The sequence below is a fragment of the Sipha flava genome, unplaced genomic scaffold, assembly GCF_003268045.1.
Source record: "Sipha flava isolate LNK unplaced genomic scaffold, YSA_version1 181_pilon_pilon, whole genome shotgun sequence".
NCBI classification, from domain to species: Eukaryota; Metazoa; Arthropoda; class Insecta; order Hemiptera; family Aphididae; genus Sipha; species Sipha flava.
In genome coordinates, this window is record NW_020272220.1 from 376393 (window position 1) to 400373 (window position 23981).

A 23981-nucleotide genomic window follows, 5' to 3' on the forward strand; every position below is an offset into this window, starting at 1 on the left:
TTTTATTTATACTATACATTTACTGTATTTCTTTTATTAGATTTAAGCCACAAATTGTTATTAAATTTTAAAAAATTGTAATTGGGTCTTACCCGTTTAAATAAATAAATAAATAAATAACAAAAATAACAGTTGGATTACCGAAGTGCGAAATCTATATATTATGGTCGCTAAAAGTAGATTGTTGTTGAGTTATTTTTATACGTTAAAATTCAATGCAGCCGATATCATTATTTTATTATATTTTATCTGATCATATTATAAAAATAAAAATCACATTCAAAAAACAAGAATTTTGAATATTTTTTGAATTACTTTCATGGGGTAGCATAGTTAATAATTCGCAAAAATGGTGGGATAGCAACTATTCCCCTTGCTACCCCATAATGACGCCTATGACCATTGCACTGATTTAAATGTTTGACTGAAAGTGGGAATTATCTAAAAAATATTGCCACACAACAATCACAGTGCAAGAAGATGACGGCTGACATCATATTATTATTCTTAATCAATATATCAGCCGCCAACAATTTTCATACTGCATAAAGGTGTGCGATCCCATCTTACGCAATCCTATGACGCTCTTCCCGGGCGTTTTTTACAAGCCGCCCCAAATTTCCTTTGGCGCGGGTCACAGATACCGACCATCATCGGGAAAGATCGCGCCATGGGATCGTACCTTAATATAGCCTATAGCTCAAGAGTAGGCAACTTGCAGCTATTTAGGTTACGCTTAAACATTGGGAATTTGATTGGCTGGAGCGTGACATGTTTTAAGGAGTAATATTTAGGCATTTCATATAGCATTTATATTTGAGCCGTGTTACTGTGTAAGTAAATGATTGTAAGTAGTGTAAGTATTCCGTTATCGATCGGTCGCAGCACCGCGACCGCCTGCCTATAATCCACTTTACGAACTCTCGGGATTACGGTCTATGATGATAATCAAAATAAATTACAGAAACAAGTTTTAAAATAAAAACAAAATTTACGTCAAGTTATAGAAGTATCAACGGTCAACAAAATATTAGTCTTCTGATAATGAATACAAACAATTTTTATACTACCAACTTATATTTTTCTGTATAATGCCAATGGGTCATTGGCAGTGACGCAACTAGGATCTCAGGGCCCCGATGATAAGAAAGTCTGAAGTCCTATAACTATTTAAGTGTTGGTAAATTATTTTTTTTTTCAATAAAGATTTCTTACTATTTACTTATCATTAAATACACTACTCAATTATTCAGCGTTAAAAATACCTTCCAAACTAACAACTACAATGAGACCCTCTTTGAGTCTTGGGGTCCCGGATGTTAGAAAAAAATACGTAATACACAAAACAAATTCTTTTAAGAGACTACACATTGGTTACAAACATCATCAGTCATCAGACTAATCGAAATTAGAAAATCAAAATTAGAATATTACTTTTATTGGCTGTGGAATAATCTCGAAACAGTTATGCCAGACGATAATTGTTAATTATTATATTGTGCTTACCATCGTCGACAGGTGTTTTCTTATCATATCATATCCAGGAATCGATTATTCCAACAGTTGATTTTCAATTAGCATTGCCGATATAGAAGTCATACGCAAGACTAAAAAAAATTAAGGATTGTTCAAACCAGTGCAAAACTCTTTGGACATCATGATCTTGTAATTTTTATTAAAAATATGGGTTCTCAAAAACGTTGCCGATCCTGGCTATAGATACATGTATAAATGTGTATTTGTACAAATAAATAGTAATATATATTTGTTTCTACAAATAAAATAAAAACTTTTATAAGGTATGTTTCCAATCTTTAATTTATTTAAAATACAAAATAATCAAATTAATATTACTTTCCTAGTAATTTTTTAAGATATAAACATAATTTACATATATGTTTTACAATAGTATAATTGTACAATATTAATCTTCAGCTCCTAATTTTTCCATATCATCAGCATTATCAGTGTTTAAACATTCAATTGGCTTACAAAAATGTTCTTCTATTTGTTTCAATATAGCATGATCACTACTACCGCTAACGAGGTTAATAGCAATACCTTTTTTACCAAAACGTCCAGTACGTCCAATTCTGTGTAAGTATGTATCATAATCTGGCTCACGAGTAACTGTCACAGGCAAATCAAAATTAATAACAATTGTCACTTGTTCAATATCAATACCTAAAAGAGTAAAATAAAATGTTATAATATGTATTTAAAAAATATCAATAATAGGCAAACATTACATTACCTCTAGATAAAACATTTGTTGTGATGAGGACTTTTTCTTTTCCTTCACGAAAACTATCTAAGACTGATATTCTTTGTTGAACAGTAAGTTCACCAGATAATAGAGCTACAGCATGTCCATGTTCTGTCATTTGATTCACTAACCATAGAGCCATTTTCTTTGTCTGGAACAAAAAGAATTTAAAAATATACAAATACAGTCGAATTTGATTAGTTTGAAGTTTTAGAGACCAGCAAAAAAGTTTGAGTTATTCAAGAATTCGAGTAATTCAAAAAAATCAAAACTAAAATTTTAAAATATACAAAAAACAGTACAACTTATTAATGACTACGTATTTATTAAAATATGTAAGTTTGTACTATTTATATATAATATATAATATACATATTATGTATAAATTGTAAAACATATAAAAAAATATTAGATTAGAGAATTATTTAAAAAAAAATATATTTATTTATTTTTTTACTGTTGATAGCAGCATTTGCAGTGCAATTCACTTTTAAGTAAAGTTACAAAGATTTTATCATTGATCTCTGGTTTATTTTACATAAATCGCCACAATTTATTATATATGTGCTTACGCAATCGTGAGGATGGGGTTTCAGAAGATTCATGTTCCTATTTCTGGTGTATATAGTAAGCCAGATACATAACCAATCGTCGAAAGTTCACTAATGACCTTATTATTGATAGTAAATGTGAAAATAAAAGTGCAGGCGCGTACACAAGGGGGGGGGGGGTTTAAGGGGTTCAAACCCCTTCCGAAATTTAGGAAAATTATTATATATGTTTTTATATATTAAAATTAGTATATAGATTATATTATTATGAAAATGTACAACCTAAAAGCCCCTCCCAAAATATTTTTTTGTGTATGCGCCTGCAATAGTGTAATATTATGATTTTATAATTTTAGAAAAATCCGAAACTTCAAGTTAATCATAAAAATATTCAAGTCAGACAAGAATTTTTTGCATTGTTTAAATGTTTACAGACCGGAGAAAAATTTTACGGTATCGACAATATCGAGTTAACTACGTTCTAATGTATTATCAAATAAATTGCAATAATAAGTACCTAAAAATAAAAATGTAAACTTTATTTATATTAATGTATTTAATCACAAATTTATAAATGGAATAATCCAGAGTTTCTTAATCTAAAAGTCACGAATAATTTTGAATTAGTCAAGATGTTTTAAATATTAACAATTCCAACTTCCTCCAATGACTACATAAAACATTATTTTCAAAAAGGTCGCATGATAAATTGAGTAAATATCTTGGATAGACTAAAAAGGTTGAGAACCACTGAAGAATACAAACACCACGTAATTATAAAACAAAATATGAATTCTTGTAAATAAAACTTGTGGCAACACTGATCTTTATCTTTCCAGATCATTATCACTTGCTAACAAAAATTTCACCAATTCTCAAAATTAAAAAGATTAACTAAATAAATTTTAAATAAAAATAAAATAATAGTAATATTGTTTTCTATATTATAAAAAAACATTTTTTAAAAAGGTAAGAATTCAACATTTATATGTGGATAGACTTAAATTAACTCATTTAATTGAAAAGTTAGTACCTTCTGAAAATTATTCAGTTGTGCATGTTATGTTAATTTATTTAAATTATAATTTAATATATTAAGATAAATCGTCATAAATATGAAATTTAAATAATACATGCTCAAGTTAAATATTGATAAAAATATTGTTATTGCTGATAATACAATTGTTTTAAATTGGGAATTAGCAATCTTTTTGCTTTTGTGGACCTAAATCAATCATATGTTTAAACTTTTATGTTTATGATGCATTTAAATAAAAATATTAACTATTGTCTTTATTAATACCTATATTATATGTTGGTAATAAACAGGCTCATTGCTATAATATTTGTAATATTAAGGTGTAGCATATTAATTATAATTTACATATGATTCAAGGTATCAAATATTTAAATAGTTACACAGGCTTCAAATTTGCTGGTCCGGCTCTAAATTAATTTAACATTAAAGCTCAAGATTTTAAGTGAATAAAAATTACATTCTAAAATACATTTTGATAATAATAAATGAATCCGAGAAAATATTTTATTATAATACACCGTATAATAAAAATTTAATTTATAAGTATTAATGATCGATAGGTAGGCAATAAATTCAACAATTACTAAATTTGTATCATAGTTTTAATATTTCATTTTTTAGGAATTAATATATAAAAGAAAAATAATGCATAATCGACTTAAAGTACGTACAACTGAAGCACAAAAAGCTGCAGCAGATCGGGAAAAAGAAAAAAAACTTCAACTTTATCGAAAAAGTCTCAAAAATGTATTTGAACATCGGTCACATGGTGATCATGATGATTTAGCATTAAAATCATCAGAGGGACTCTTACGATCCAATCCTGATATTGTTACTTTATGGAATTATAGAAAAGAAATATTATTACGTTTGAATCCATCAAAAGAAATGATTGAAGAAGAACTTTATTTAACTGAGAAATGTTTACAAGTAAATCCAAAATCTTATTCAGCATGGTATCATCGAAACTGGGTATTAGAAAATGTAGATCCTAATCCAGATTGGAATAAAGAATTGTTATTGTGCACAAAATACTTAAAAATGGATGAAAGAAATTTTCATTGCTGGGATTATCGACAAATAGTTGCATTAAAATGTCAAGAACCACATGAAAATGAATTGAAGTTTACTTTAGAAATGATAGAATCTAATTTTTCAAACTATTCTGCATGGCATTATCGATCAAAACTTTTTAGTGCAGCAGGAAAAGATGAAGAATCAACAAAAATTTCAGAATTATCATTAGTAGAAAGCGCAGCCTTTACTGATCCTTTTGACCAAAGTGCTTGGATATATCAGCGATGGTTGATAGGAAAGTTAGAACCATCAAAGTATATTTATAATGCTTCAATAATTGAAAGTAAAATTTATCTCATACTTAACAGAAATTTACCAAATAATTATAAAATCATAGGTTTAGACAATAATAATTGGGAACATTTTGATTCAAAAATTTGGTTTAAAGAAGTTGATTGTGTAGACAACATCGAAATAAAAATTATTAACGAATTGAATCAAGTAGAAGATAAGATATTAATAAATAATATTCGACAAGATATATTTAATTTTATTATTAGCGAACAACTCCAACTTGTTATGAAAGCACAACTAGATAGTTTACAACAATTATTAGAAATGGAACCAGAAAGTAAATGGGCTTTACTGACATATGTACTACTATTATACACATTAAAACCAAAAAATTATTTTGAAAAATGCATAGAAAATCTCAAGTTATTAAAAGTAATTGACACTTTGAGAAAAAATTATTATAATGATCTTGAAAGTCGTTACCGAATTGAAAATTGGATTGCAAATAATAATAGTACAGAATTTGTAACTTTAAAAGGATATGGATTAACAGCATTTTATCACATGCATATGTTTCTATTTAGCAAACATATTGATTTGAGTGATAATGATTTATCTAAAAGCAATTTAAACCATTTCAAATACTTAACTATGTGTAAACATTTATCTTTGAAGAATTGTCAACTGGTAAACTTAAATAACTTTCCAGCTTTACAAAATCTTGAAATTATAGATTTAAGAGAAAACCAAATTCAAGATACTTCATGGGAGGAATTAAAAAAATGTAAACTTCTCAAATCGATTTTAGTGGATAATAAACAAACAGTGACTGAGAAAATATTACAAGGAATCATTCAGTCTATTAATATTAATGATGAATAATTATGATACACATTTCATATGGTTATTTTTCATGAAGCTTAATTTATGTTAAAATGTATGTCTTATATATACTTATTTATAGTCAATTTCTATTTTAATAACTAAAACTTTTTTACAGTTAATTTAATTTTTAAGTATCATAATAATCTTAGTACACTAAATTAGTTTATATATATATATAATAAACATCCAATACAAGTATTTATAATTTTGAAAATATTTTTTGTCTATTATTTTATTAGTAATAAAGTTTGTTTTATTTCAAATATTTGACTGTATTATTTGTTTTGCTTTTCAACTGATTGTCACTATGCACAAATATTTTATTTTCCAACTAATTTTAATATTATAAGTAGGGCGCAGATTTTTATGTAACATAATTTTATTGAATGTGAATTTCTCAATTTCAATTAAAAATAAGCATGTTTCATAATAACCTAAATAATATGAGATATTTTTATTTTAAATATTTTCACATATTTTGATGTAAATACATATTTTTAAATATTTCACCAATATAAACATATTTTGTAAATATTTTTACATTTTCATACCTATACAGTTTTTATTTGTATTAAAATTATTATATTGGAATTAAATTATAAAAGTTATTTCAAATCTTGATTCAGATACTACAATCACTATTACACAAGCTTCTGATATTAAGTAAAATAATGAACTGAATAATATATCTTCAATAATTTTTGTTTCTTGGTTAAAGTAAAAAAAAATTAAAAACATTAAATCTAACAATAGTTAAAAGTTTTATAACAGTAGAAAATGCAGAAATCAAATTAAATAAAGTTCAAAGAGAATCCGGAGTTATAATAAAAAATTAATTAAATATGTACTCGGTAATAACGTTTGTTTACAAAAAAAAAAAAATAAAACTATTAGAGATATTCTTATGAATAAAAATGATATTAAAGTAACACTATCCGATATATGTGGTATAAAATATGCCCCAATAACCAGGTTGAATCACTTTGAAACCTAACGCATGTAGGTACATTAAAATTTTAAAACCTCCAAATGTATGTTGAATCTAATTGTTTCAAAGAAGACAACAATGAAGATGATTAGATGAATAATTATTATTAAATTAGTAATTAAAAGTTAATGTAAAATATGGATTTTTTTTTGTTATATATTTTACATTTTTTAATACATATTTTGGAAAAAATAAGAACAAGTTTTTATATATTTTGATTTTTTTATTACATAAAAATCCGCGCTCTAATTATAATTAATGGTTAATGTTTTCAAAATATTAGTATCAATTATTTTAATAATTAAAATTCATAATTTACTTAAGAAAACAATTTACAGAGTAGTTTAAATTGATACTTAAATCTTCATATATGATAAATACTTATTAATTATATTTAATAATATCAAATATGAGGACTTGACTCAAATTTTTCCTGAGTTGAATAAATTAAATACTTATGGATTATAATTATAATTCATTCAAACAGTTTTTAAAATTTAAAGAACATAAGATATATACATAAACAACAGTCGTTTTAATATGTAAAAATAAACAATGTGTCTTATTTATTGAACTAAAAATGTACAAAAGTACGTTTCAAGAAATGTAATGTTGTAATGCAATGGCCAAAAGTGAATAGGGCTCCCCATAATGTATATAAAAAATAAATGTATAAAAAGTTATTTACTTATACTAATTAATAGTTATCTTTGTTAACATTATTGTTATAATTTCATTATGTTATTATACTTGTGAAAGCCAATTATTGTCAATGTATATAAAATGAAATAGTTTCTATAAAAATGAAATATTAGAATTTGGTCTACTAGACACATTATATTTGAGTCTTAAATGTTATGAAATGTACTATAATAAGTTGATTTTATTTTTAATTTAATTACCTGACAAAAAATCATTGCTTGTCCAATTGTAACACCTCCATAAATATTAACTAATGCATTATATTTATCTTCTTTGTTGTTGCAGTTAACATAATATTGTCTAATATTATCTAAAGTCTCTTCTTCACGTTTTAATCTTATAATGACTGACATAGGTGCAATAGCATTAGCAAATCTCATTACATCTTCTGTGTATGTAGCAGAAAAGAACATCATCTGACAAGTTTCTGGAAGTAACCTTAACAATAAATTCAATTTTTACAATTTATGTATACATTTGATTTATTTAGTAATTTACTTTCTAATACGGAAACTTTGATCTTGATGACCTTGAGTATCAACCATAATATCAGCTTCATCCAAGACAAATACTTTAATATTTTTCGGGTCAAAAAATTTATACTTAGTTGCCCAATCTAGAACTTTACCAGGAGTGCCAACAATTATTTGCTCTTCTATTTTTGAACCTTTTTCAACTATAAAATTAATATAATGTAAATTACATTTTTTTTTTTTTTTTATATCAGTATTATATACCATCTTCACCACGAACAGCATATCTAAGCCTGATATTAGGACAGTAGGTCGACATTTTTGCCGCAACTTCTCCAGTTTGAATAGCTAATTCATAAGTAGGAGATAAACAAACTACCTAAAATGTATACATTTATTTACTGTATAAAATATTATAAATATTTTAAAGTTCATTATTGGAATTAAAATTACTTGTGGATATTGTAATTCTGGATCAACTCTACTTAACATAGCCAAAACGAAAGCTGCTGTTTTTCCAGTACCAGACTGTGATTGAGCAATCAAATTCTGAGGACTAAAAGACCCAAATTAACTAAAAACTGTACAAACCATTAACATTAAATAGTAACTAACACTTTAATTTAGAATATACGATTTACTTCATTTATACTTTTTAACTAATTTAAGAAACAAGATTATATTATTTATATAAACTATTTTGAAATATATAATATTTTTATATTGATCAATCTTAATATTTGCATGTATAATTTAAAATACTGTGTTCTGCTACATTCTCAATTAGAAATATGGGATCCAAATTTTAGCCAAGGCCTTATACAGTGGCGCATGCAGGAGAGAGGGGGGTTAAGGGGTTATACCCCCTCCAGAAATTTTCTCCGATGTCTAGGTTAAAATTTACAAATTTTACAAGTTTGAAATATGAAGAGCTAGTATTGAATACCTAGTATCATTGATTATAGAATAGTCTATTTTATTATCAATACTATTATTTAAGTCAAAGTATATTAAGGATTTGCATAATTTTGTGAATTGTAAAATGTGTTATATTTTTTTACCTTGACTCCCCCCGAAAAAAAATCCTCTGTGCACCACTGGCCTTATAACCGTGCAATTTTTATTAACACCAAAAGTTGTTCAAGAAAAATGGTTGCAAAAATTCCACAAAAGTTAGTCTGAAGGACCCAGGTTAACATAGAGGCCACTAGCATCAAACCTATGCCTATTCTCGTCTAAAATTGGGCACCCCACTCTCCACTGGAACATGAGGTATTTTATTACTATCAAGCGCTTGTCCCAACATCCAAAGAAGGCTCCTCAACCTCAGGGGGCAAATTGGTAGACAATTTGAAGCATATCTTAGCATTTTATAAAAATATAAATAAATATTAAAAAGTATATAAATTAATAAATAAATAGTAATAAAAAAAAAAAAAAAAAATGAAAAAAGAAAAAAAAGTTAAATGGTAGTAAAGAGAAATATGATAGATATTTTATTTTAAATTAGTCATTGCTAATATTCTTTTAGTTAACATTAAAGAGCAAAGTACTTTAATTATCTATCAGTCTGTAATAAGTGAATAATTTAAGAATAAAATAGGTAATAAGATACGGTGAGTAAATATAAAATTATAATTAATAATTAAACAACTTAGTAGTTGACCTTATTCATTTATAAATTTATAAGTTTTAACTTCATATAAGTTGTTTTATTAATACATAATCAATAGCTAAGAAAAGTTTCAATAATAGAAGAAAATAAACTAATATAATTTATATTATTCATTTGAAAATATACTGTACTCTACACAGCGAGAAAATGTGCTGCGGCACTACCAAAATTAGTTCATTCTTGCTTATTCCTAGCCATAGATTTCCCTTCTTAGGTTGCTTTGTTGACGATAAACAATAATTTATTAATAACATTATAAGAAACAAATTTCAGTGTGCATACTTGTATCCTATATGAGTGGCAACAATTAAGTGTAAGGTCACCCAAGGGTTTTATTAACGGACGTTACGATGGACGTCATGACGTCTGTTGTTGAAATTTATTATAATTATACCTAACAGCCACATATACAACGTCCATTGAATTTATCGTCCGTTTGACGTTGATGACAAGAAAGACATTCTATAATGTCCGTTACAATTTGTTTATTAGCGTTGTAGATTATTATTAAATTCAATTGACAAAGACAGACGAACGTTGTATTGACATCCATTCTTGTACATTTTTCAGTATTTTAGTTCATGTTTTTCACTAGTAGAAGGTGATATATTATCAATTTTAAATTAAATTTTTTATATTTAAAGTTGTTCAATATGGAGACTACTGAGCAATTAATATCGGAAGTTGAAAAACGACCAGTATTGTGGAACATGTTTGATGAATCTTATAAAGATAAAAATAAAAAAAATGAAGCTTGGTTGAACGTTACGTCTGCTTTAAATGAAAATTATTCAAATAACATAGTAAACTCGTAATCTATTATAAGGAGTGTAAAAATCTGTGTAATTATGTAATAATCTTTCACTATTAATTGGGTGCACCCACCATTTTCTTTGCACTCGTTTTTTTTCGCAAATAATTTTTAAAGCAGTATACCCAAAAATCGCAACCTCCTCGTTATCCATTTTGATGAAAACTGACGTTGTCTCTAGTTAGTGTGACTGAAAAAGTAATGTCCGTTAATACAACGCTCGTGTGACCTTACACTAATAGGTTGTTTATCAACCACTACCATACATCAATCAGCTATCTTTTGAATGATTGGGTAGTTAAGAGGGGAAACAAAATCTTAACAATGACTCGACCGTCATTCTACATGCGCTCAACTTTGGCACATTCTCTCATTGGATAGACTATTAAAAAATATACAATAATATACTTACGGGTTGGCTAAAAGCAAAGGCAAAGCTGTTTCTTGTATTTTGGATGGTGCATTATATCCCATTTCATAAACTCCTCTAAGCAAGTTTGGATGACTAAAAAATGTTTAGTAAATACTAGTTAAAATTTCAGACAATTAATTAATATAACTAATGTTAATTAATCACTGATTTTAATCATTTATACAAAATGTCTTTTAAAAATTTTTATTTTTGAGTTAGTATTAAAACAAAAGTTATAAGAAGACAATAAATACATTTTTCTTAAAATAGTTACATAGGTACGATATTTTAAGATCTTACAGTTTAAGCAGTTCAAACGACTTGACTGAATACAGTGGTGATTTTGGGTCACGTCTTTGCACTTCAATATCATGTTTAGATGTTATGAGACCTGTACGTACAATCTTTTGTAACAATGATTTTTCAGATGGTGCCAATTCTTTATCTTCATCACTGGCAGTGCTATTCTGTACTTCAGTTGAGTAATTATTCTTGCCAGAATCTATACTTGTGTTATTCAACTGAACAGAGAGAATACTTTCAGTTTATTTAAACGATAAACATTGTGATACACAAAAAAATAATATTTATATCTACACTAAGAAGTTTGAAGAAATAAAATAATACTTACGTTTTTGGTGATATTGTCCATGATTGCAAAATGGAAAATAAACAATACGTAAAACTAAAATGAATAACTGTAATAGGAAAATATGATTTCAAACGGAATGATTTTAATTTGTAAGCCGTCACCTGACAGTGGAAAAGAAATGTATACGGGCAATGCGTCTTTTTGGGATTCTGTTTGTATATTGTATAAACTGTATCATGTACTATCAAGTATCAACCGCCGACATGAGAATTCAGTATTTTATAGAAGGTTATACCACAGATAACATTAATGCATTGTGTAAACCACGGTTTAAACCACAGATCTTTATTTATGTCTATGATGCAAATATTGTAGGTTATGGCGACAACTTAATAATCCGTTCGTTGTTTTATAGAATAAGGCGGACTATACACTGAAGAAACTAGTTTTAAGAAACCAATTTCATGGAACCATTCAATTAAAAAACAAGGAATGCGCACATCGAGTTTCATGAAACAAAAATTTCTCATCGTTACGCAACTGCGGTTTCATGAAACATGTGATTTTGGTTTCAATAATATAGTTTCATCAGTTATGACCGTTTCTAATTAATAGTTTAGAAACATTTTAAAAAGTTTTGTATATACGTGTACATTATTTAGGTTATATTTTTATGTTACCAAATTTAAATATAATAATACATCGTATTATATTATACACCATTTATTTAACATTCAAAGCAATAGTATTAATATAAATAGTATATATACTTGGGAAATTTGAATCGTATAAATTGAATAGTGTTAAATACTGATAGGTAGTAATATTACACTAAACGGTAAAAAGTAACTTGAGACATTCTACAGAAACTTTGGAATTTATCCTCATCAGAGGTCAATTGCTTTGAAACCACATAGCTACTACTATGCTGCCTATCTTTTAAAAGTGAATGAATCCAATACTTACGTTTCCTTTTTTTGTTACGAAGCCACATAACATGAACACATCCTCATCATCAGACGGCATAGTTGAAACTATAGGTACATTCAGTTTCATCGGTATACGGCTAATATAAAATAAGTTTCATAAAATTAATTTCACGAAATTGGTTTCTCAAAACTAATTTTTTCAGTTTGCAGCTCACATAACTTAAATTATAAATTATCTGAATAATAAATTAAATTATTTGGTGGATTTTATTTATTGAATTAATTAAACCAAAGCTACTTTTTTTGTTAGAAATTTGAAAATTCAATCCAACACTCAACTACTTTATAATTTGGATTCCCTTACATGTAAACACTTAACCAGATCTTATAAATTCAATAGGGTAAGATAATAATGATCATTGAATAAAATTAGAACCATAAAATAGATTTAGTTACATTACATTAAATGTAATTTATACTAGAACTTTAGTGATAAAAAGAAAAATTGTATTGTTATATAAACAATACAATATAATTTTAAATAGTACCTATACAAATATTGAATTACATATATCTATTAATAAAAGTTATTTTAAATCTAACTTAATAAATACTAATGAACACAAATTAAGCAAATATACTAATAAAAACAAAAAAGTAATAAAAATAATGAAATAGTTCATTTTTAAAGAATCATTTTTATTTTATACAATCATGCATGTTTCAAACACAGTAAATTAGATAATTTAAAAACCATTTTTTAAGTTTTAGCATTTTTGTTATTAATAATCCAAAACCTTACTTAGTTATTATTATTAAAATAAGTTTATACGAACCAAAGAAAACTAATCACCTATAATGTATTTTGGTAAATAAAAGACAATAAAATTTTCACAAAGTAAATACAGTCTCCATATCAAATGAGTCAAATTTATACCAACGAGAAAAATTACAACAAACAAATTTAATCAGAAACTTACAAATACCAAATATCTGAAATCTGAATAAATTAATTTATAATTTAAATATTTTAAAATATCAACACTAATCATTGAAAATTAAATAACTATAAATGTAATCTGAAGATTTTAAAACTTAGGATTTTATCATTAATTCCTATAGATATTTGTAAGTTTCATTTAAAAGATGTATGAATTAATTAAAATTAAAATATGTATAAAGTCAGCCATAAAATTATATATTAAAAAAAAAAAAATTAAAGTTTAAAAATTATAACTAAAACTGACTGAAAAATAAAAACAGTCTTAAGAGAAGAAATTTTTACACTGATATTGTTAAAACCCATAGACAAGTGTCAAAACTTTAATATTTTAGCAAATAAAGAAGCCATAGCTTCGTTTTTGTTTCCATTGAATCTCTTCAATTCTTGAATTACCTAAAAAAAAAAAAAATTTAACTTTATGTATTACAATGTAAATTTTACAAATATAGGGTTAGATATAATAGCAATAATAATAAATATATTATAAAATAAAATAATAATCATTATACTAAGGAATAAAACAAATACTGATTTATTAATTCCAATGGTAGATGCAACCTTTTAAATTATATTTGTATTTATACTGTTAAGGTAAAATACATTTATAAGTTAATGCAGGGGCGTCATTTCACGTTTTTTCATGAGATGCAAAACCAATATTTAAAATCTAAAGTAATAGGTAACAGTTGCTTGCATGGTCAAGTCACCCCATGAATTTTTTTCAACAGCTTTTTTGTGTAAATGTAGATTATTTCATAGAAATTATACTATAAAACAAATAACAATAATTTCGTTAATAAAAATGGTTTTTATTTTGTTTTAACACAAAATTATATGAATCACCACAGCAAATTGTTCAATAATCAATTAGATCAGCGATTCCCAAACTGTGCACCGCGGTGCCCTAGGGGAACCACAATCATTTCCTAAGGGCACCGCGGTCTACACACAGTTCATAACAAATAGTTGAATATGTATAAAATTGTTTTTACTTATAGTTTTCGTAAAAATTTTATAGTAAATAATGTAATATTTTCTATTGTATATTCGGATTTTCTCATTTTGACCTTATAATAATTTTATATTATAATTATAATCATAATAACAATAATATTTATTTATTTACTTTTTAAGTTTACAAATGCATTAATTTATAATTAAGTTAAATTTTAATAAAATTAATAAAATTGGTTATCAATAGGTTTTTTTTTGTTCTGTAATGTAGTTCACAGCAGAGCACCGAGGATAAATTAGGTCCGAAAAATGAACTGCTGAAAAAAAGTTTGGGAACCGCTGAATTAGATAATACAACTGATCAAAATTAACTTTATTCGATCATTAGATGTTTTGAAAAACTAGTTCATATTGTATTGGTGATCAACAAAATATTGTGACAAATCAAAAAAAATTACAAAATTATTGTTATTTTTTTTATATAATTTTATGAAATGATTTACACAAAAAATGTGTTAAAAAAAATTCATGGGATGCATTTGCACACCCTTGCATCCCACAAATGACGCCACTGAGTTAAGGCCACTTCATTAAATGTATTCACATCATATATGACGTTTCATTACACAGAAAAAAAGATGTATGTATTGGGTTTATTTTAATTGTATTGATACACCTGTATTAAAACATAAAAACATGTAAAAATAATAAAACACAAACATTAAAGGAATACATAAATAGTATATATCTATTCTTTCTATTTTTCTATTTTGCTATTTTTAAAAACACTTATATAAATGATAGCAAATGTATGGATATTATAATATTTATAAATTAGTACTGTAAAACTGTTAAATACATAGTGGTGAGGGAGCTATGTATGCGAAAAAAAATGGTTTTCTTAGTTTCAAATATGAAAAAAAACTTAAATTACTATTATGATATTATCTGAGACAGATTTTTTAATTTCTCTTTTTAACAATAACAAAAATAATAATAATAATAATAAAAATAATAATATTTTATTAGCTTTATAATATAATTACCTGTTCTCTAGAAAATCCTAAGTTTATTAGTTCTACAATATCAGTTTCTTTATAAGAATGACTAGAACCACTCCTATTACCTAAAAATAATAAAAGTGAACATAATGAAAGTTAATTATTGTAAAATTGTACTGTATAGAAATGTTTTAGGATATCAAATAAAAATAATAAACAGGAAAAAAGAAAAACTAATTGGAAATCAGTAGGTACCTGGAAACAATGGGAAATGACTAACTTGAACAAATTAAGCACCTCTTCTTCGTTTATCTAATTAATGTTAACAAAGTAATTTTTATATACTTTGTTATAAATAAAAAAAGGTAATAATAGTTTCAAAGCAATTTTAAGATATTAAAAACATACTACTATTTTGTTGCACTTTTTTGCTTTCATCTAAAACTTTTTTCAGTTCTTTTTCTTCTTTTTTAGATAAATTTTGATCACTTGATGAAGTTAAACGGGCACAATCAGGCAGTTCACTTTCAGGCAAAAAAGGTGTTTCAGTTCCTGTTGTTCCAATTTTTAAAATATTATGTTCCAAATCTATACAACACTAATAATAACATAAAAATAATTAAAAAATGAAAGAGGAAATTTTATACTTTTTTAATATTTGTACTCACTTGATGTCTCTTCAACATGTCTAATCCTAAAAGCATGTCCATTGGTTGATCTTCAAGGACAGAAAAACTAGTGGTTAAAAAGTCATTTTCAATTGCCACTTGAACCATGTGTATCCTGCCAATTATTTTCTGAACACCAACACCCTTGGCTAATCCAGCCCATCTAGTATCTACTAAACGCATAATGTTACACCGCTCTGCACAGGCAGAAGACATGATTGTGGTTTGAGCTCCTGAATCAATAAATGCTTTAACAGGATACCCATCTACTTTACAATTTATGTAAAGCATCACAACTGTTCCAAACATTTCTGGATTGTATTCCATAGCAGCTTCCATGTTGGCTTCAATATTTTTTTGACGGATTTCCTCTGCTATTAACTTCTGAGCTTCAGAATCAAATGGATGAGCTTTCATTATTCTAATTCTTTGGTCTTCACGTTTATCTCTTTCTTCCATCTGCTCAGCCATGACTTTTGCAAAATCCTCTACAAATAAAATACAAACTTTAAGAAATAATGGTTTTTAGTTTTAATGCAATAAATAATATTATCAAAAAAATTTAAAATATGTTATATAATTGTGCCTATGCTTGATATAAAATTATTTAGGTAGACAAAAAATAAACCATTAATATGTATATGGATATTTATTATTATTATTACTATATTTAGGTTTTGATAGGTAAGTTACAGATAATTTATTAACAAAAATCCAGAACTTCAATATGATTTATATTAATATTAATATTTATTTATATCAATATGATTTCCAATATGAGCTATTTTTTTAACTTTGAATTTCATACTAAACCATTGGTTCAAAAATATAGCAGTTACAGTAATTAGTTATACTTAACACTATTAACAAGAGTTGAGACCCTTTTATATTAATGCACATAATAATTTTAACATAAAATAAATTGAATAAAAATATTTTATTTCTAAAAGAACATATGATTAATTATGATAAATTATTCACATATAATATCCATTGACTTATTTACTAGGATATTATGTTGATAAATACAATTCATCAAGTGACCATGAGTATTGGTTTTGCTAGGTATGATTGTATAATTTTTGAAATGATTTTATTTTTCTATTAAAGATATGTTATCTTGTATTTATTACAATTTTAACAGACTAACCTATTCTATCTGAGGACAGTGTATCAGCAAGTCTAGGATTATTTTGTTTAAGAAGCGCCAGTTGTTCTGGACTGGAGAGAAATAATTTTTTAACATATTCTGCATCTTGCATTTGATTTTGTCTCGTACTGCTAGAGTTACTGTTAGATGTACCAGGCACTTGAATACGGCTAAAATCAAATTGTGGTAGACTATCTATAAAAGAAAATTAAATTAAACATTGTCTTAAAACATTACTAGTATATGCGTACTATTGCTTGAGCTACTAAAAGACTGATCCATAGCAGTTGTGCTACCACTAAACTTTTGAATTATAATGACATCTCCATCATGAACACCTAAATTTTTCATTGTACTGAAATCGTCAACCAAAAGCTGCCCATTATGTGTAAGACCAGTTTGTTGTGATGGAATTCCTGTTTCAACTTCACATAGTGCCTTGAAATTGATAAGTTCCAGATCCTCGCTTATATCAAGTACAAACAAATGATCGTCATGTGTAGTTACAGTGATCTTCATTATGATAGATAATTATAATTTTATTAAAAAAGTATAAATTTATATAGCTACGTTAGAAATGTGTAGTAAATTTTTGTAGTATTTAAATAAAGAAAACCACCCAGTCATTCTTTGTTATTGTTGTCATGGCCACACGCTTATCAAAAATCATTTACATACTATAACGTAGATAGAAATGAATGAAATATTATGAAAACTTATTTTAAAATGTTACAAATAATATACTTATAAAAATGAAGTAATTTCTATAAAGAAATTCTGAATAAATTATTTTAAAATAATTAGTTTATTCTTCAATCGAAAAAAAAAACCTTCCCATATAATTCTGATTTTGGACACACTGTATTTTATCATAAGAAATTCGACATTTGACTTTGTCATATGATTTTAGATTAAGTAACTTTTTTCTCAGCAATACTTGCGACACACTACTCGAAGGTTTTCATTAAAAATTTCGCTAGTTACCGATTTTACAAATTCGTAAGTATGATGTATTATAAATACTTTATTTTTTTAACAAGGTTTTTCTATATAGGTGTACATTTTTCAGAACAATCATGTTCTCGTTTAACTCATTGCAAAAATTAAACGCCAATGGATTGGTCAGTCGATTCGTTCGGCGCAATATATCATCTTCGTCGGTATTGATGAATAATGTATCAGATCCAATTCAACAGCTGTTCTTAAACAAAATTCGTGAATACAAACAGACATTTGGCTCCAAGGCGTTTGATCCTTCAATTGATAAAGGTTACAAGGCTGATATAGAAAAGATCAGTAAACAGTATAACATTGGTCCAAATGAAGATCCAACCAAATTCCCAACAATTAAATTTGATGAAGTTAAAGTCGATCCTCAAGTTTGAAGAACATTACATTTTGTGTTTTTATACTAACCTAAGTAGTGATGTATTTATAATAAAATAGGATTAAGAAATGATAAAATCTACAATACATTTTTAAATAAACATTAGTGAAGTTTATTATTATTTAATTATTTAAAGTAGTAATAAATTTACAGATATATATGTTTATCTAATAGCTTTCTCAATTATGTTTTAAAATCATGGCAAGCATGTTCTTATCCAATTGGGTTATATGATCCTCTTAAGGTTAAATATCCCGTAATAATGTCACTAGGTAGATTTCTGACAGTGCTAAACTCTTCGTGTCCAGCATAATATAAAGATGTTTGTGGATCTTTATATTTAGCCTTCAAAAAATACAAAAAATAAATAAATAAGAAAATAATTTGAGTTATGATTTTCATTTAATATTCTTACGATTAGTCCACTTATATCTGAATATTTTTTGGACGGTTTGAATGAAGGTGGAGCTGAAATACTGCTGTCTATAAATAGAAACAAAAATAAAAATGTGTAACTTAAATAGTTATAAAAATAAATATTAATTTACAATAAATTGTATTTTCAGGCCATGGTAAATTTCTTTCTTGAGCAGTTATTTGCTTTAAAGATCGCCACAATTTTTTTTTCCCGTTTACAGTTTTGGTACTCTGTAAAATTTTTTAACAAAGTATAAATTATTAATAATTAAATTTGATATTGTATATAAAGTGGAGTCTCAATAGTCTGGACTTCCGATAAAACGGTGGACACGGTATTCTGGTCAGCATATAAATATAATCAATCTTGAAGGAGTATCTTGTATATACAACAGTATAATGGTACGTCGATTAAAAAAATGTGCTTTTGAAATTAAAATGAAAAGAAATATTCAGAAAATAATTATCGACTAATTTCATTAAGTTCTATTATTATAAAGTTTTTTTTTTTTTTCATAATATATTAATTGTTTATTATTTTTGCAGTTAAGTGTAATACAATAAAGGGGTGGAAATAAAAATAAAAATCTGGTGATCTGGACAATACTCGTTCTGAATTTGTCTGGACTATCTATCAAGGTTCTATAGTTCAATAAAAAAATGATTTAGATACAAATTACACATAATCGCATAGCTTATAGCATATATGATTGCAATATATAATTAATATATATTTATTTTCACTTATTATTAAAAAAAACATATCATGTATAAAAAATTTTTTGAAATTCCAACTGTGTCGCTATATGATACAAATAAATATATAATTTAAACCAAAAGAAAAATAATTAATTAATTAACATGAATTAATTACAAATATAAAAATTAATACTACTATAATTACTTTTTATTATTAAGAATGCTTATTAAATTCTACGGAATTGAAAAAGACTTAAAAAAGCTAAATAGCAAATAAAAATTTTTTAAATATACAAGAATAAGACTGCAAAATAGAAAAAAGCAAAATAGCACTTATACTTTGAAATATGCAACTTGAATTTTGTATTTAGCGTCTTAGTTATCTAAAACAAATGTATAGTTTGGATAGGTATTTCTAGGACCTCTCAAAAAAAAAAAAAAAAAAATGTAAATGCTAAAAGTTATGAGCCCTGTTTATTAAATTGATCTTTATACTGTACTTTTATTAAATCATTCTTAGATTAATCAATTGTTCAAAAAAAAAAAAAAGAAAATTTATGTTATTGATGTGTAATATGTGTTCATCCGATCCACTGTCCTATGTGAAATGGACAGTTTGTCATAGTATTTTAATAATGACTTTATTTACATTTTATGTTCGAAAATTTATATGTACTTACATCAAAGGTTGGGTCTTTAAACACATATTTCTTTTCTTCTTTATGTGATACTTCTTCTAAAGTATTATTTGCCATAAATTAATTTAAGTTTAGAAATGTGTTTAAAAAAAATTGTTCAGAAATAACTGAAAATAATAAATCATAACAAGTTTAATAATATACTTAAAAAAAAATATTGATACTGTTTTACAATTTTTTTTCTTCAAATAAATATTCTGTTATATACTTATATATTTAATAAATTATAATTAACTTTATTAAATTATAAAATTTGTACCATAATATATAAGTAGATTGTCAATTATTGTATTAGCAAACATAACATGATATAAATATACACCATTTCCACAACCCTAAGGCAACTTGGCCAAAAATATAATAAAAATGAATATATATTTACAGAGATATTTCCAATAGGAAACATGTTGCCACCATAAATTGATTACTTTGTATTTATTTATATAAATATCCTCTATGTTTATATACTATCCATGGTCATTTTAGAATTTTAGTAATTTAATGAAACTATGAATTTTTCAACTTAAAAATGTCTATCAGTATATTAAATTTATTAAAAAAGTAAGTAAATTAATGCAATATAAAATTTTATAGAATGTTAAAATTATTTTATGATTTTGAAAATGATATTTAACTTCAGTAATGGGATATAATTTACTACATAAATACATTAAAAAAAAAAAAAACTAGTAATTTAGTAGTTTTCAGTGATGTGTTTGTCTAAATTATTTATAAGTATTATAACTCAATATTTGATAAATAATTTTGTAGAAATAATGGTAATTTTCAACAAAAATAAGATAATTTATATGTTCATATTAACATTTTTTTTACATTACTCAAGACAAAATGTAATACTTAATTATTTATTTTAAAATATTTAACAAATACCAAAGAAAGTACATAATTAATTAGTTGTATTTCAAAATTAAAAATATTAAAAAAATTTGAGACTATTATTAATTTTTATTCATAGAATTAAAAATATGTAAAAATATAATTATTTTTTTAATAGCAGACTGATAAAATTTTCATTAATATTTGTGCCCAATATAAAATTTATGATGATGCTACATAACATATTAAATGCATTGAACTAATTCAAAACTAGAGGCTGAACTAGGGAGAGGAAGATGGGAATTCATCCTTGGGCTTAAAATTGTGGAGAATGTAAATTTTGTAGTATATAATCTATTATAGACTAATAGTTTGATATTTTAAACTTTATTACTGATAATATATTTAAAACCAAATAAGTATGATAGTATACAGTTATTAGAAACAAATTGTTGGGAAGTATGTTTGTTCCTTGGTCTATGATAGCGTCTAATTTTAACATTTTTCCCAAGTGTGAAAAATTCTAGTTCTATCTCTATCCAAATAATTTGTAAAAAATATACATAATGACTGGTACACTCCTTTTACTATAATCAAAATCTAAAATTTTAGAATTGGCAAACAAAAAAATTCTATTAAAAGACCTTGTAGGTCAGTATAAAAAAATTTGCTATTATTATTTTTACATAATCGAAATTAGCGTAATGAACAGAATTCAAAAGAGAGAAATGGTGTAAGCTTTAAAATAGAGTTTTCGTGTTTACTTTTGATAGTAAGAAATGTTCAACATCTGAAATTAATTTTGTTCGTTTGAACTTGGCGAGTTAAAACAATTCAAATATATTTGATCTCATATATCATTTTTAATTTTTGTATTCTTTTTATCTGTATAATGCTGTATAATTAATTCAAAACTAAGTAAACAGATAATTTAACAGTTACATAGTTTTTCGTCTAACATACATGTCTGCTAAAAGTTATTACAATACTGATAACTGGTTCAGTAGAATACTTACTATAGGTAATCAATAACGTCACTATTGCACCTTAATATAATTTTTTTATATTGTAAAATAACTTAGATGGTGCCCAACATATTTGACATGAACTGTATACATTAATATGAAAGTATTTTAAATTAGCACGATAACTTATCTTATCGTTATCAAGTTGACGCACCAACTGATAGTTTATGGTATTTGTTTGACCTCTAGTTATAAACGTCAAGAATAGAGGTCGTAAGTATATGTCCTACGTTCCTATCATATTTCACGTCACTTCTCGGGACCACTATCATTAACAAAAATCTCTATCCGGAGTTCATTGCATATTGATTTTATTTTGAATCCGTTCATTAGTCTCGCTTAATATATATTTTCTTCAAGGTCTTTCTCCAGTACTGTAAAAATGTCCCGAAAATTCTTTGTTGGAGGTAACTGGAAGATGAACGGATCGAAAAAGATTGCAGATGAATTATTAGGACATATATCAAGAGGACCTCTGGACCCTAATGTTGGTAAGTTAATGAAAATATATTTATTTGTACACGGTATTCATTTGAAGTCTTTTTTTGTTAGAGATATTAATTGGAGTGCCAGCCATATATTTGGATTTTGTCAAAGAACAGGCCCCTTGTACCGTACATGTATCAGCACAAAACTGTTTTAAAACTGAGAAGGGTGCATTTACTGGAGAAATAAGTCCCAGTATGTTAAAAGATATCGGTGTCGATTGGGTTATTTTGGGTCACTCTGAACGACGACAGATTTTCCAAGAGACTGATTTGGTTAGTATTTTATTAATTTCATGTTTGTATTAACAACTGTTAATATTTTTATTAAATCATTTTTATAGCTCATTGCTGAGAAAATAAATCACGCTCTTGAAACTGGATTGTCTGTTGTTGCATGTATTGGAGAAACTCTTGAAGAACGTGAAGCTGGACAAACTGAAGCTGTTGTAGCTAAACAAATCAAAGCTATAAAGGAGAAAATCTCCAATTGGCAAAATGTAGTTATTGCTTATGAGCCTGTCTGGGCCATCGGTACTGGAAAAACTGCTAGTCCTCAACAAGTAAGTAAATATAATCTCCAAAATAAATTTAATTATGACTTATAAACTAAAAAATATTTTTCAGGCCCAAGAAGTACATAAAGTTTTGCGAAAATGGTTGACTGATGAAGTGAGTGAAACTGTTGCCCAAAATACACGTATTATTTATGGAGGATCTGTCACTGCATCAAATTGCAAAGAACTAGCTAAAGAAGTTGATATTGATGGTTTTTTGGTTGGAGGTGCTTCATTAAAACCAGAATTTATTGACATTATCAATGCTAATCAATAATAAAGTTATACACATTTATGTAAACTAACTATTGTTGTTTTCTTATGAATTTGGTATAACATTTAATTTAATACTATTTAGAATTGATTAAAACAATAATTTTTAAAACAAAATTTCTATTTCTATTTGTTTTGAATTATATTTTTAAGACTCGTGTATCCTATAATTCATTAATTTGTATCATTTTAT

The 23981-nt window shown here is 25.8% G+C and overlaps 6 protein-coding genes across 8 annotated transcripts; 3 read left to right on the top strand and 3 right to left on the bottom strand.

Annotated features, from left to right (window-relative positions):
* Positions 1-1859: 1859 nt before the first annotated feature.
* Positions 1860-11947, bottom strand: LOC112680872 (ATP-dependent RNA helicase DDX19A-like). Its single transcript, XM_025551095.1, has 9 exons — positions 11745-11947; positions 11414-11634; positions 11114-11206; positions 8669-8771; positions 8480-8594; positions 8241-8418; positions 7943-8180; positions 2255-2417; positions 1860-2184 (listed from the first exon to the last, which is right to left on the bottom strand). Exons 1-9 carry the CDS (start codon positions 11763-11765, stop codon positions 1925-1927), a joined length of 1392 nt encoding a protein of 463 aa, XP_025406880.1. The 5' UTR covers positions 11766-11947; the 3' UTR covers positions 1860-1924.
* LOC112680871 (geranylgeranyl transferase type-2 subunit alpha) lies at positions 3750-6101 on the top strand. 2 transcript variants are annotated; one of them, XM_025551093.1, is made up of 2 exons: positions 3750-3786; positions 4478-6101. In XM_025551093.1, the coding sequence occupies exon 2, from the start codon at positions 4502-4504 to the stop codon at positions 6047-6049; it is 1548 nt and encodes a 515-aa protein (XP_025406878.1). In that variant the 5' UTR covers positions 3750-3786; positions 4478-4501; the 3' UTR covers positions 6050-6101. The 2 variants fall into 2 exon arrangements, with proteins under 2 accessions (XP_025406878.1, XP_025406879.1); XM_025551094.1 differs by having other exon boundaries at positions 3764-3842.
* A 1874-nt stretch (positions 11948-13821) lies between the features above and the next one.
* On the bottom strand, positions 13822-18164 carry LOC112680858 (protein DDI1 homolog 2). Its single transcript, XM_025551079.1, has 6 exons — positions 17662-18164; positions 17411-17605; positions 16261-16748; positions 16001-16190; positions 15638-15717; positions 13822-14030 (listed from the first exon to the last, which is right to left on the bottom strand). The coding sequence occupies exons 1-6, from the start codon at positions 17927-17929 to the stop codon at positions 13950-13952; spliced, it is 1302 nt and encodes a 433-aa protein (XP_025406864.1). The 5' UTR covers positions 17930-18164; the 3' UTR covers positions 13822-13949.
* Positions 18165-18299: 135 nt separating this feature from the next.
* On the top strand, positions 18300-18869 carry LOC112680861 (ATP synthase-coupling factor 6, mitochondrial-like). Of its 2 annotated transcripts, none has more exons than XM_025551083.1 (2): positions 18300-18409; positions 18465-18869. In XM_025551083.1, the coding sequence occupies exon 2, from the start codon at positions 18487-18489 to the stop codon at positions 18793-18795; it is 309 nt and encodes a 102-aa protein (XP_025406868.1). In that variant the 5' UTR covers positions 18300-18409; positions 18465-18486; the 3' UTR covers positions 18796-18869. The 2 variants fall into 2 exon arrangements, with proteins under 2 accessions (XP_025406868.1, XP_025406867.1); XM_025551082.1 differs by having other exon boundaries at positions 18480-18869.
* Positions 18870-18881: 12 nt separating this feature from the next.
* Positions 18882-22588, bottom strand: LOC112680860 (INO80 complex subunit C). The gene is made up of 5 exons (XM_025551081.1): positions 22465-22588; positions 20594-20718; positions 19346-19445; positions 19213-19280; positions 18882-19142 (listed from the first exon to the last, which is right to left on the bottom strand). Exons 2-5 carry the CDS (start codon positions 20666-20668, stop codon positions 19011-19013), a joined length of 375 nt encoding a protein of 124 aa, XP_025406866.1. The 5' UTR covers positions 20669-20718; positions 22465-22588; the 3' UTR covers positions 18882-19010.
* Positions 22589-22737: 149 nt separating this feature from the next.
* Positions 22738-23821, top strand: LOC112680859 (triosephosphate isomerase). Its single transcript, XM_025551080.1, has 4 exons — positions 22738-22964; positions 23026-23234; positions 23303-23521; positions 23586-23821. Exons 1-4 carry the CDS (start codon positions 22856-22858, stop codon positions 23790-23792), a joined length of 744 nt encoding a protein of 247 aa, XP_025406865.1. The 5' UTR covers positions 22738-22855; the 3' UTR covers positions 23793-23821.
* Positions 23822-23981: the final 160 nt, after the last annotated feature.

What these genes read in the sequence shown, in the direction of transcription:
- LOC112680858 (XM_025551079.1), bottom strand. Translation starts at nt 17,929, where the DNA reads ATGAAGATCACTGTAACTACACATGACGATCATTTGTTTGTACTTGAT. An exon ending in ACTGTCCTCAGATAGAATAG is followed by an intron (nt 16,749 to 17,410) that starts GTTAGTCTGTTA and finishes TTTTATTTGTAG; the next exon opens with AGGATTTTGCAAAAGTCATG. An exon ending in ACATGTTGAAGAGACATCAA is followed by an intron (nt 16,191 to 16,260) that starts GTGAGTACAAAT and finishes TGTTATTATTAG; the next exon opens with TGTTGTATAGATTTGGAACA.
- LOC112680859 (XM_025551080.1), top strand. Translation starts at nt 22,856, where the DNA reads ATGTCCCGAAAATTCTTTGTTGGAGGTAACTGGAAGATGAACGGATCG. An exon ending in TTTTCCAAGAGACTGATTTG is followed by an intron (nt 23,235 to 23,302) that starts GTTAGTATTTTA and finishes TCATTTTTATAG; the next exon opens with CTCATTGCTGAGAAAATAAA. An exon ending in AAACTGCTAGTCCTCAACAA is followed by an intron (nt 23,522 to 23,585) that starts GTAAGTAAATAT and finishes AATATTTTTCAG; the next exon opens with GCCCAAGAAGTACATAAAGT.
- LOC112680861 (XM_025551083.1), top strand. Translation starts at nt 18,487, where the DNA reads ATGTTCTCGTTTAACTCATTGCAAAAATTAAACGCCAATGGATTGGTC.
- LOC112680860 (XM_025551081.1), bottom strand. Translation starts at nt 20,668, where the DNA reads ATGGCAAATAATACTTTAGAAGAAGTATCACATAAAGAAGAAAAGAAA. An exon ending in GCCTGAAAATACAATTTATT is followed by an intron (nt 19,281 to 19,345) that starts GTAAATTAATAT and finishes TTCTATTTATAG; the next exon opens with ACAGCAGTATTTCAGCTCCA. An exon ending in CAGATATAAGTGGACTAATC is followed by an intron (nt 19,143 to 19,212) that starts GTAAGAATATTA and finishes TATTTTTTGAAG; the next exon opens with GCTAAATATAAAGATCCACA.
- LOC112680872 (XM_025551095.1), bottom strand. Translation starts at nt 11,765, where the DNA reads ATGGACAATATCACCAAAAAC. An exon ending in AAGCAATGATTTTTTGTCAG is followed by an intron (nt 2,418 to 7,942) that starts GTAATTAAATTA and finishes TTTTTGTTCCAG; the next exon opens with ACAAAGAAAATGGCTCTATG. An exon ending in AACAAATGTTTTATCTAGAG is followed by an intron (nt 2,185 to 2,254) that starts GTAATGTAATGT and finishes TTACTCTTTTAG; the next exon opens with GTATTGATATTGAACAAGTG.
- LOC112680871 (XM_025551093.1), top strand. Translation starts at nt 4,502, where the DNA reads ATGCATAATCGACTTAAAGTACGTACAACTGAAGCACAAAAAGCTGCA.